We start from the raw sequence: 11808 nt of genomic DNA on the forward strand, positions 1-11808 counted from the left end.
TTAACTCTAAAGAAGTGACTGTAGATAAATAAATAACGCAATTATTTATAACAATTAAAAAAATTTATTCATTATCAATTATTATTTATCAATTCACATTTATATCATATATTTTATGTTCAATTATATTTATAAATTTAATAACTAAAAATTACCCAATTACTTTTCAAATTAAAAACAAACCGCCGAATGATTAAATAAAAATGTATTATTATTATAAATTTTGTTTTTTAATTAATTTGATCATGTATGAAATAATATAAAAATAGAATTATTAATTATTAAATCAATTAATTAACAATAATTAATATATAATTATTATGCTTTCATATTAATTTTTTTTTTTACAATCTAAACTACAGTGTAAAAATTTTCGATTAATTTATTCCCATAAAGCAAACCCCATATAAAACAATTAGTAATTATTAACAAATAATCGTGTGCATAAAAAAAAAATTTGTGTGAAATTTTACTTTTTTTGTGCATTTTTTCGACTAAATTTTTTTTTATATATTTATTTAAATAGAGAATTCAATTCCCTTTAAAATGAGTACCCACATGATATATTTATTTTTTATAAATATCCGCACATATTTATATATATTAAAATATATATGAATTGAATATGAAAAATAAGTATAGCTTGTGGGTACTCATTTTAAAGGGAATTGAATTCTCTATTCAAATATATATATATATAAATATATATACATATATATATCTACATATATACGTATATATATAATTTTTTCTGTGAATTATTTCTGGCAGAATAAATTGTGGCCTCGATTAAAAAATAAATAAATTGAATTATAAAAGTCACTGGGGACCTCAATTACTCTAATATACAATTAATTAAAATTTTTATAATAATTAATAAATAACTAATATACGGAATGAGAAATTCCATTAAATAATATAATAATAATAATAATAATAATAATAATAAAATAAGTAAATAATTTAATTGGAATGCTAATTAATAAAAATTGATGCCTATAAATGAACTAATTTATCTAAATCGTTTCTCCATTGAATTGCAGGAGACATCCAACTGCACCAAAATATCCCTGAAAAAAAAAAATTAATTAATATTAATCGATCTAATGAATAATTAAATGATCAATTTACCTCATGCTCTAAAAACAGAGCCTTCAATGTTCCTTTAGACCAGTAATCCATAGCATAGGCCAATAATTTCATTGAAATTGGATTCACGCGTAAAAAATTACCAACAAATACTACCTATAATTAATAATTCATATATTTATATATTTTTTTGTACAGGAAATTTGATATGCTTTCAAACGAGTACCCACAAGCCATACTTATTTTCATATATTTTTTGATATATATATTCATATTTACAAAACATATATAAAGTTCATAAATAAATATGACATGTGGGTACTCTTTTTAAAGAGCATCGAATTTTCTATCCTTCCACACAACTAAAAATTTATACATATATACATATTTATATATATATGCATATATATATATTTTTTGAATATAGCGATGTGGGTACTCAAACTAACGGAAATTTACCGTCTAATCCAAATAAAATATTCTTCAACAAAAATAAAAAAATTTACCCGTTCAATTTTCTCATTGACTGCACACATCCTCGCAATAGATCCAATATTATTAGTGATAGTAACGAGTGTCGCACGTGCTAAATCTTCTTTGTTGACAGCTTGTCTCCGATCTTTTGAATTCATTTGGCCAAAACTGCACAATTGTAGACAACTTACACAAACCGTTACAAATTTTTATATTTTATTATTAAGAGAAGAAAATAAAAAAAAAATAAAATAAAAAAAAATTGATTAGAAAAAAAAAAGTAGTCAAAGGAGACTTGAAAAAAAAAAAAATTTACCTGCTGGCAACGAGATCACCAGGAAGACAAAATGGACCATAATCACCACCATAAATATCTTTTACTAATTTATCAACCCGCGTATTGTCACCTCCGGTCGCTAATTCGATGGCTTCTTCAAATGTATTGCAGCCGGTTAATAAACAGCACAATCCTAAAAATGTCCCTCCGCCTAAACTTGTGCCGGATATTCTTTTAAAATTATCTGGTCCATACACTGCAAGTATACTCACACCTGATCCAATATTGACGAGCTGAATAACGATTAATTAATTGATTAATTAATTAAATAAATTATCAATTGCCATCAAGTTGATGTCATAAATTTACATTTTACTTTAATTTAAAATTGTGGCTAAAGTATTAAGTTTGGAAAAAAAATTAATCAGACCTTTTTTTGAGAGAATTTAATTTCCTTCAAAATTGTTTATGAGCATTTTTAGTGTATCTGTTAGAATCAATGACATTTGTTCCTTAATATATTTATGTATACTTTGATATACATATATATAGTTTGATTAATTAGTTCATGTTCTATTCATTAGATATACTTTGTAGTTAGTTACAATAAAGCCTAGCTACTGTAAGGATCGCTAATTATTATTTCTATACCTGACTCTAAATATTCAACAGTATCTTTATAATTGTAGGAGTTATGGTAATTTTAAGATTAGAAAATTGTAGGAAAAATAATTTCTATGGAATTTTTGGTCCTGGTGATTTAAATTTGATTTAGTGAGTTAACTATTGAAGATACGAAGAGAATGTACAGAGATAAAGTTGTAGGGAATTAAATTCTCTACAAAAAAGGTCTCATATATTTTTTTGATAAATTCAATATTTTAGTCGTTAGTAATTTTTTAAAAATTTATGGGTCAATTTTTGATTAATTTTTGTCGAGGAGATTTTAAATTTTATTTTATGACTAAAGTATTAAAGATACGAAGAAAATGTACAGAGATAAAATTGTAGGAAATTAAATTCTCTACAAAAAAAGGTCTCATATATTTTTTTGATAAATTCAATATTTTAGTCGCTAGTAATTTTTAAAAAATTTATGGGTCAATTTTTGATTAATTTTGGTAGAGGAGATTTTAAATTTTATTTTCTGGCTAAAGTATTAAAGATACGACAAAAATGTACTGAGATCAAATTGTAGGGAATAAAATTCTCTACAAAAAATGTGTCTGTAAATTTTTGTCTAAACTCAATAGTTTGCAAGTTATTTGTCATTTAAGATAAAATGAATTTAAAACAGAAGGTTGGGAGTTCGAATCCGGTCCCAAGCGTTTCAAAAAAATTTTTTAATTCATGTAAATTATGGCATGTGATGTAACTTTTAATTATGAATGAATTAGAACTTACTAAAAATGGATAAGGCTCAGAAAAATCAAACGGTACTTTATGACAGAGAGTATCGTCAGTAGGATGAGACCAATAGTAGCACTCATGAGGATTCGTCGTCTCAATATAAAGCATTCCATGTATTAAACTGTGTAACTCGTCGAATTTAGCGAGACTCATGTTAACTTCTCGTTTGAAATTATCTTCAAACTTAAATGCGCCTCCACCTGTTGCGCAGACGGTTGTCACTAAATTGGCCATACCCTTGGACTTGGCCAGTGCCAAAAAATTACCCATTTCACTTGTTGGGAATCTTATGAAGTGCAATGTACCTTTTCTACCCCGTATCTCAACATTATCCATCTAAAAAAAAAAAACAGAATTAAAAAAAAAAAAAATTTTTTTTCAAAATTTTTTTTTTTTCAAAAATGGCTTGAAGATCTTTAATGTTAATGCAATTCCGCGTTGAATGAGTGCCCACATCGATATGTTCCAAACAACTTCATCATCAACCACCGAACCGCGAACCCGCGGAATGTATCCGCGGATTCTCAATTGATGGAATTATTTATTCGAACATATCGATGTGGGTACTCAAACTTCAGCAAATCGTGTGCAGAATCCAACCCTCTTATCAAAAATTATCCTACTAAAAATAAAAATGGTCTAAAATGGACCGATGACAAAAATAAGTAAAAATAAAAAATTAACCTGTAGATGAGTATCTCGATGTCCAGTTTTACCATACGCTGAATTTTTAGTCAAATATCTTCTTATATTTTTTAACGTTTCAACTTCAGCGTCAGCTTCATCTCTCGTTATATCTTTTGGTTCAAAATATACTAGTTTGCACAACGTCCCGCCAATGTCCATTCCAAACCACGGCATCGCTAATCCACAAAATAAATGAATCAATAAATATATTAAATAATCAAATAACAAACGTTATAAACGTAATAAAATAACAAACGTTTTAATAAACGATCAATAGTCCAAGCAAAGTGCAAACATGCACATTCAATAAATAAATAAATGAGTTAATGAATAATAAAATTAAAAAAAAAACTAATCTAAACACACATACAATTCACAGACTCACAAGGTGGTGGCTCCAAGCATTTGGTCTGCTTAGATGAAGCTGTTGAGTATCCGTTCGATGCCATTGTTGAATTTGAATTATTTTTATATTTATTCGGACTCATTATTTAATTTATGGTCACGTTTATTTACTCCGTAATTTTCTGAAAAAAAAAATTTCTTTATTAATTATTTAATTTAAATTAATTATAGGAGTTATGTAACGATTTCATTCCATTTAATTATTAATAAGTAGATTATAAATGTTTATTTTTATCCTCAATAGATTAGAGATTTTATTTTGTAAGTTTATTATATTTTAATCTTTTATTTGTGTGGTATTTTTTTTTTATATAAATATGATATTTGGGTAAGAGATAAAATTCTGCGTTAAATGAGTACCCACAGTCATATATTTTGATGAAGATTAAAAATCATTAATTGATTAATTATTAATGATTATTAATTATTATAAATTTTTTAGGGAAAATGAATATGAGATTTGAATTCTAGAGAAAATTCTGCGTTAAATGAGTACCCACAATCATATATTTTGATGAAGATAAAAAATCATTAATTGATTAATTATTAATGATTATTAATTATTATGAATTTTTTAGGGAAAATTTATGTGAGATCTGAATTCTAGAGACAATTCTGCGTTAAATGAGTACCCACAGTCATATATTCTGACAAAAATTTAAAATCATTAATTGATTAATAAATTATTTTGTTAATTAATTGTTTTAATATTTTTAGGGAAAATGAAAATGGGATAAAGATTCAGGATCAAATTCTGCATCAAATGAGTACCCACAGTAATATATTATGATAAAGCTTCAAGATCATTAATTAATTAATTAATTAATTGATTAATTGTTAATAATAATGAATAATTAATTTTTTTAAAGTAATTTTTTTCTTTTTCACGGCTGGTGTAAGAAACAAATTACAAGTAAAATTTTTTCATAAGAAGACTAGTAATTAATTTATAATTGTTATTAATTAATTAATTAATTAATTAATTCCATAGTTCGGTTCATTAAAAATTTTTATTCAAATATATCGATGTGGGTACTCATTTTACTCGTCATTACACTGCCTATCACATTAACCAGCAAATTTTCTGTTTTGATTTTCTCAAAAAAATGAATTGTTCATAATAATTTTGGAAATTTTTTATCGACACTAAATATATCGATGTGGGTACTCAAACTTCAGGAAATTTTGTCCCGAACTCAACTATACTAATAAATCAACTGATATCAATCAATAAATATAAAAAAATATATTCCACTTCTGTTGAAGAAAAAAAAAACTACTAAACTTTTTTTTCTGTTTGATTGACGTAACAAAAAATTGTTTGTCAAAGACTGAAGACAAATAATTATTCAGATTATATCATAGTTATGATAAGATAAAAAAAAATGTAGTTTTTCTTGTAAGACTCCAAAGTTTACAATGAATAAAAAAAATATTATAATGCGATATATTTAATTTAAAATTTATAACATAATGAAATAACTAAAATGGAGGTTTTTAAAAAATATAAATATAATTTTAGTGTCAGGGATCACACTTTTGTAATGAATTATTCATAACAATCAACAGGAAGTTATAAAACACGTGAACGTCAGCTGACATTTGTTTTATAGTAAATTTATTTAATTGTATATATATTTATTTTTTTTTTTTATCAGTAAAATAATATAATTTTCTTCGTAAATAATGAGTCATAATGATAAATATGATAAGATTTATATAAATTCTGATTTCCTAATTTTTTAAGTGAAAAAATTTTTTAAAAAATTATTCAGTTTTTAATTTTTCTGGAAACTGGACAATTCTTATGAATGTATGGGGTTTAGGTAAAAAGTCATAAGGACCTTTTTTGTAGGAAATTTAATTTTCTACAAAATCGTACTGATATATTTTTGTCATATCTTTGATAGTTTTTGAAATATTTGAATAAAACGTTAAAATAAAAAACTAGAAGTGAAAAAAATTTACCGCGGACTTTAAATTCAAATATTGAGTAAACTATTGAGTTTATGAAAAAATTATATCAGACACTTTCGGTAGGAAATTTAATTCTCTACAAGATTGCTATGATTCACTTTTCCCGTATCTTTAATAGTTTAGCCAGTGTTGCATTTTTAAGTTTCACAGAATAACTTTCAAAAGAAAAATTAAAAATTGAATTAAATAATTTCATTTAAATTTAAATTACTTCGAAAATATCAAATTTTTGAAAAAGTTCATCAGGACCTTTTTTGTAGAGAATTTAATTCCCTGTAAAAATGTTCCTATACATTTTTATCATATTTCTGATATTTTACCTGTAATTTAATTATTTATGCATGAAAATATTAAAACTTACAAAGCAACTAAAAATTCCTTTTTTTTTTACTCCAATTAAAAAAATAATTAAATTATAGCGCGAAAAATCACAAATTGTTGATAATTAAGAATAAAATATTAACACAATTAAAAATTAACGTGTCGGTTGAGAAATAAAATTCGACTAATTAAAATAAATCGAAAAAACTCACGCGTCCCCACTACCAATAAAAATAATCATAATAATCATTATCATTAAACCTTCACTTAAAAAAAAAATTAATCATTCAAAATTTTAAATGTCAAAATATTTTTAACTGAAACTTATTATTAAAAATTTAAATGTCAATTTTTTTCCTGCAGTTAAATTATGATACTAGTTATCGGACATCTGAAAATTTTTGTAACTTTTTAAAAAATAAATTGAAATTCTTAAAAAAAAAAAAAAAAAAAAATTGCATGTTTGGAAAATTCAAAATTACATATGTGCATTTTTTTTAAATTTTCAAATTTTAATTATTTAATTTTTTATATGCAATCAAAAAATTTTCGTCCGCGATTCTGAAGGTTAGCCGTAATTTTTGGATTTTTAAAAAAACGATAAATTATAAAAAAAAAAATATTTGAAAAAAATGCACTTGTAATTTTTTAAATTTTCTACATGTGCATTTTTTTCGTTTTTTTTTTTATTCAAATTTCACTGTCCAAAATAAAATCCAAAATTTTTAATTGTCTGCTAACTTCAGAATCGTCTGCATTTTCTCATAAATTATGAATTTAAAAAAAAATATATGTAATTAATATATGACCTTAATTACCTCATATTTATTTATTTATTTATTTATTTTTTAATAAACAATAAAAATTACCTGTCATGTTGAAGTTCTTGAGCACACATGAGTAAAAAAATTTCAAATAATTAAAAAAAAATAATTAATTTAAATAATTATCACTTGCACACTTAATTATCATTACAATTAATATTTATTTATATATTTATTTATTTATTTATTTAAAAAAAAAAAATTAACCTCGAAAAAAAATTTTCTCACTTGTCAGTAGAAAATAAATTTTATAAATTAACTGATTTTACAAATAATTAATTAAATAATAGATAAAAATAATTATCAGTTAACGGTAGTAATTAAAAAAAAAATAAAAATGATAATTAATATTCAAAATTACGTCACATGCAAATTAGGTTAAAATTTTTGAATGACAATTTCTAATAATTTAGTGACGTAACGATAAATCTATTTTTAATAAATAAATAATTTTAGTATATTTTTATCTTATATTTATTAATATACATATATATGTAATAATATGTATTGTGAGTATTTATATATTTATGTATACAATAAAAAAAAAATAGTAATTGACATGCGCGTGAATGATCGCGCGATTTATCACGTGACTTTTTGAATTCAAATTACGCATGCGCGCGGTTGGGGAGGCGCGCATGCGCGGAGTTTGAATGGGAATTCAAGATGGAAGATGTTTTGAATATTTTTTTGTTTATTGACGTTGGTGTAAATTAATTGGTTTTTTTTTGTTAATCAATTGAGAGAAATTTTTTGGCGGTAAAGTTTGACGTTTATTTGAAAATTTGAATTTTTTTTTGAAACGGGTTTTTATAATGGAAATTTGTAAACTGACACGTGTGGGGGTTAGGTTACTAAATAATAAAAATTTATATGTAAGTTTATTATTATTGTTATTGAGAATAAAAATTTCAAAAAATTAATTTTTGAATCGTAGATAGAAATTTTTGAATGATAATAAAGTTAGCGGGCATCTGACAATTTTAAAACTTTGAAATAATAAATTAGAATGTTTATAAAATAAAAATAAAAACAAATTCATGTTTAGAAAATTCAAAATTTAGTATGCGCATTTTTTTTAAATTTTGTTTTTTTAATTATTTCATTTTTTTCTAAGTCATTAAATGATTGTATGTCTGCTACACTTGCGCTCATTTTTTAAATTATTTTATAAATAGTAGATACCAAATTACTGGCATACTATTGATTTTAATCAAAAATTGCTGAGGACCTTTTTGGTAGAGAATTAAATTTCCCACAAAATTTTCCTCTGTCATTTTCGTGAATTTTCAATCCGTGGAAAAATATTAAAATTTTAGTAAAAATTTTTCCTGATAAATAGAAAATTTCTTTTATAAATCATTTTTTTTTTTTCAAAATTAATTTTATTTTGGTAAAGTAGACGAAATTCCCTTTGAAATGAGTACCCACAACATTATGTTCAAATACAGTAATTTTTTCGTTACCTATCCGCGAATTAACCGCGAGTTGACCGTTAACACCGACTTTGTTAAAATATATCGATGTGGGTACTCAAATAACAGGAAATTTCCTCACGTATTCAACCGTCATAATCATTTTTATTTTTACCTGCACTAAAAAAAAAAAAAGTAATTTTTTATTAACAGAAATTAAATTACAGATAAATTTTTCCAAATCAATATCTACAGTAAAAATACCAAGTCCTAATTTAGACACTTCATACATTTGCGATCCGAAAAATCGTACCTTGATATCCGAGAACATAAAACACAGAAAAGGAGTCGGAGACATCGACAAAGTTCTCCAGCTGTCTAAAGATCCCGATAAAAAGGATGAATTTCTCAAGGAATTGTCTAGAATTCCCAACAAAACGGACCCGCGTGTTCTCAAGTACGGCGAAGAGGGGAAGATTTTATCCGAAACTCCTCTCCGAACTTACGATTTCCAGCCCCAGACATTCATAGAACTCGCCAAGAATCTCAAGCTCATAAGAATCGATCAATTGGGACCAGTTTCCGGTCCCAAAAGTTATATTTTGCTTGGCGATCTCGCGCAATTGGAAGAAGCGCTGGTCCAGTTTTCTGTTAAGAGACTTTTGGAATGCGGGTTCAGGTGCATCAGTGTACCGGACATTTTACCCAAGACTGTAATTGAAAGATGCGGAATGATTGTCGATGGAGATCACACTCTTATTTACACTCTAGACAAAGCGTATGGAGATGTCTGTCTATCGGGAACTGCGGAAATGGCTCTCGCTATGCATCTGATGAATAAGGAAATTAATGAAGAAAAATTGCCAGTTAAATTAGCGGCAGTCAGTCGATGCTTCAGAGCTGAGGCCTCTAATAATGCTGAGGAATCAGGAATTTACAGGTTCATTTTTATTTTTGAATGGCGGGAAAATTTTTTTTTCAAATTTTAAATTTGAATTTCATAAATTTTTTGCACTAAAAAATAAAATTATGGAGTAATTTAGTTATCTATGACTTTTATATCGAAATTAATTTTTGGAAAATTTTTTTCTCAAAATTTGAATTTGAATCTGACAAATTTTTTGTAACACAGAAAAAAATTATGGAGTAATTTAATTACCTATAACTTTTATATCGAAATTAATTTTTGGAAAATTTTTTTCTCAAAATTTTAAATTTGAATTTGACAAATTTTTTGTAACACAGAAAAAAATTGTGGAGTAATTTGATTATTTATGACTTTTATCTCGAAATTAATTTTTGGAAATTTTTTTTTCAAAATTTTAAATTTGAATTTGACAAATTTTTTGTAACACAGAAAAAAATTATGGAGTAATTTAATTACCTATGACTTTTATCTCGAAATTAATTTTTGGAAAATTTTTTTTTCAAAATTTTAAATTTGAATTTCATAAATTTTTCGTAATAAAAAAGAAAACGTGGAGTAATCTAATGATCTATGAGTTTAATCTCGAAATTAATTTTTGAAAATTTTTTTTTTAATTAAAAAAAAAAAATTTTCATAGAATTTTTTATGGAAAAAATTTATGTATATAAAAAAATATATATTCATATATTTATAGAGTTCATCAGTTTACAAAAGTCGAAATGTTTGCGTGCGCAAGTGAAAATAAATCATCAGAATTTTTAGAAGAAATGGTAAAAATTCAAGAAAATATTTCCAAAGATTTAGGTCTTGGGTTCAAAATAATTGACATGCCGTCACATGACTTAGGCGCACCTGCTTACAGGTAATTTTTATAACTTATGATTAAAAAAAATTCTAATTATGAAAAATTTCAGAAAAATCGACATTGAAGGCTGGTTGCCCGGGAAAAATTCTTACGGAGAATTGTCCAGCTGCAGTAATTGCACGGACTTTCAATCCAGACGTCTGAATATTAGATATAAAAATAGTAAGAGTAATGAGTTGAAATATGTTCACACGTTGAATGGAACTGCGTGCGCAATTCCTAGGATGTTAATTGCTATTTGCGAAAGTTATCAATTAAAAGATGGTAGAATTGAAATTCCTAAGGTACTTGTGCCGTTTATGAATGGAAAGACAATTATTGAGACTCAGAAAGTTGGTGACATGAGAACTTATAAATATAAGACACGGTAATTAATTAATTGTTACAAATAAATTATTTAATAAAAATAAAATTGAAATTATTAATTGATAAATAATATGATTTTTTTTTTATACTTTTGAGTAAATATATATATATTCGTATAGGGAATTCAATACGCTTTAAAATGAGTACCCACAAGCTATACTTCAATTTTGAAATTTATTTTACGCCCTTATGGTACCCGGCCCTTATTCCTGGAACCTTATGAGCTTGAAATTTTTTTTTATGTAATTGACGTTCTTGTCATTTAGGAGTAAAAATAGAAAAATTTTAATTATCCGCCTTTATGGTTCCCGGCCCTTATGCCATGAACCTTAAGGACATAAAAAATTCCAAAATTATTTTTCAACTTTTGTCTAAATTAAAAGTACGGATAGAGAAAAAATTACTACGCCCTTATGGTTCCCGGCCCTTATGGTTCTCAGCCCTTATGGTTCTCAGCCCTTATGCCATGAACCTTAAGGGCATAAAAAATTCCAAAATTATTTTTCAACTTTCATTCTAAATTAAAAGTACGGATAGAAAAAAAAATTACTACGCCCTTATGGTTCCCGGCCCTTATGCCATGAACCTTAAGGGCATACAAAAATTCCAAAATTACTTCTTAATTTTCATTCGTCTACACTAAAAGTACGGTTGAAAAAAAAAAAATTCCGCCCTTATGGTTCTCGAGTGCCCTTAGGGCCTACAATTGACCTTACGCCCTCATGCCACCTGTCTCACTCAATATCTCCGTAAATATTGAGTTATCGAAA

The 11808-nt window shown here is 25.5% G+C and overlaps 2 protein-coding genes across 5 annotated transcripts; one reads left to right on the forward strand and one right to left on the reverse strand.

Annotated features, from left to right (window-relative positions):
- Positions 1–627: 627 nt before the first annotated feature.
- Positions 628–7700, reverse strand: LOC130669090 (pantothenate kinase 3). 4 transcript variants are annotated; one of them, XM_057471799.1, is made up of 8 exons: positions 7510–7700; positions 4323–4464; positions 3935–4113; positions 3245–3586; positions 1880–2133; positions 1596–1749; positions 1132–1245; positions 628–1070 (listed from the first exon to the last, which is right to left on the reverse strand). In XM_057471799.1, the coding sequence occupies exons 2-8, from the start codon at positions 4423–4425 to the stop codon at positions 1017–1019; spliced, it is 1200 nt and encodes a 399-aa protein (XP_057327782.1). In that variant the 5' UTR covers positions 4426–4464; positions 7510–7700; the 3' UTR covers positions 628–1016. The 4 variants fall into 4 exon arrangements, with proteins under 4 accessions (XP_057327782.1, XP_057327763.1, XP_057327772.1 ...); XM_057471780.1 differs by having other exon boundaries at positions 4308–4464; positions 7510–7699; XM_057471789.1 differs by lacking the exon at positions 7510–7700 and adding an exon at positions 6681–6828 and having other exon boundaries at positions 4308–4464.
- A 398-nt stretch (positions 7701–8098) lies between these two features.
- On the forward strand, positions 8099–11061 carry LOC130669083 (serine--tRNA ligase, mitochondrial). The gene is made up of 4 exons (XM_057471768.1): positions 8099–8339; positions 9107–9819; positions 10502–10669; positions 10722–11061. Exons 1-4 carry the CDS (start codon positions 8280–8282, stop codon positions 11041–11043), a joined length of 1263 nt encoding a protein of 420 aa, XP_057327751.1. The 5' UTR covers positions 8099–8279; the 3' UTR covers positions 11044–11061.
- Positions 11062–11808: the final 747 nt, after the last annotated feature.

This window comes from Microplitis mediator, chromosome 1 (genome assembly GCF_029852145.1).
Source record: "Microplitis mediator isolate UGA2020A chromosome 1, iyMicMedi2.1, whole genome shotgun sequence".
Taxonomy (NCBI): domain Eukaryota; kingdom Metazoa; phylum Arthropoda; class Insecta; order Hymenoptera; family Braconidae; genus Microplitis; species Microplitis mediator.

Coding starts and splice junctions, on each gene's coding strand:
- LOC130669090 (XM_057471780.1), bottom strand. CDS start 4,425: ATGAGTCCGAATAAATATAAAAATAATTCAAATTCAACAATGGCATCG. Junction 4,114..4,307: donor ACCTTGTGAGTCTGTGAATT/GTATGTGTGTTT, acceptor TTTGTGGATTAG/CGATGCCGTGGTTTGGAATG. Junction 2,134..3,244: donor CTGAGCCTTATCCATTTTTA/GTAAGTTCTAAT, acceptor ATCGTTATTCAG/CTCGTCAATATTGGATCAGG.
- LOC130669083 (XM_057471768.1), top strand. CDS start 8,280: ATGGAAATTTGTAAACTGACACGTGTGGGGGTTAGGTTACTAAATAAT. Junction 8,340..9,106: donor TAAATAATAAAAATTTATAT/GTAAGTTTATTA, acceptor ATTAAATTACAG/ATAAATTTTTCCAAATCAAT. Junction 10,670..10,721: donor TTAGGCGCACCTGCTTACAG/GTAATTTTTATA, acceptor GAAAAATTTCAG/AAAAATCGACATTGAAGGCT.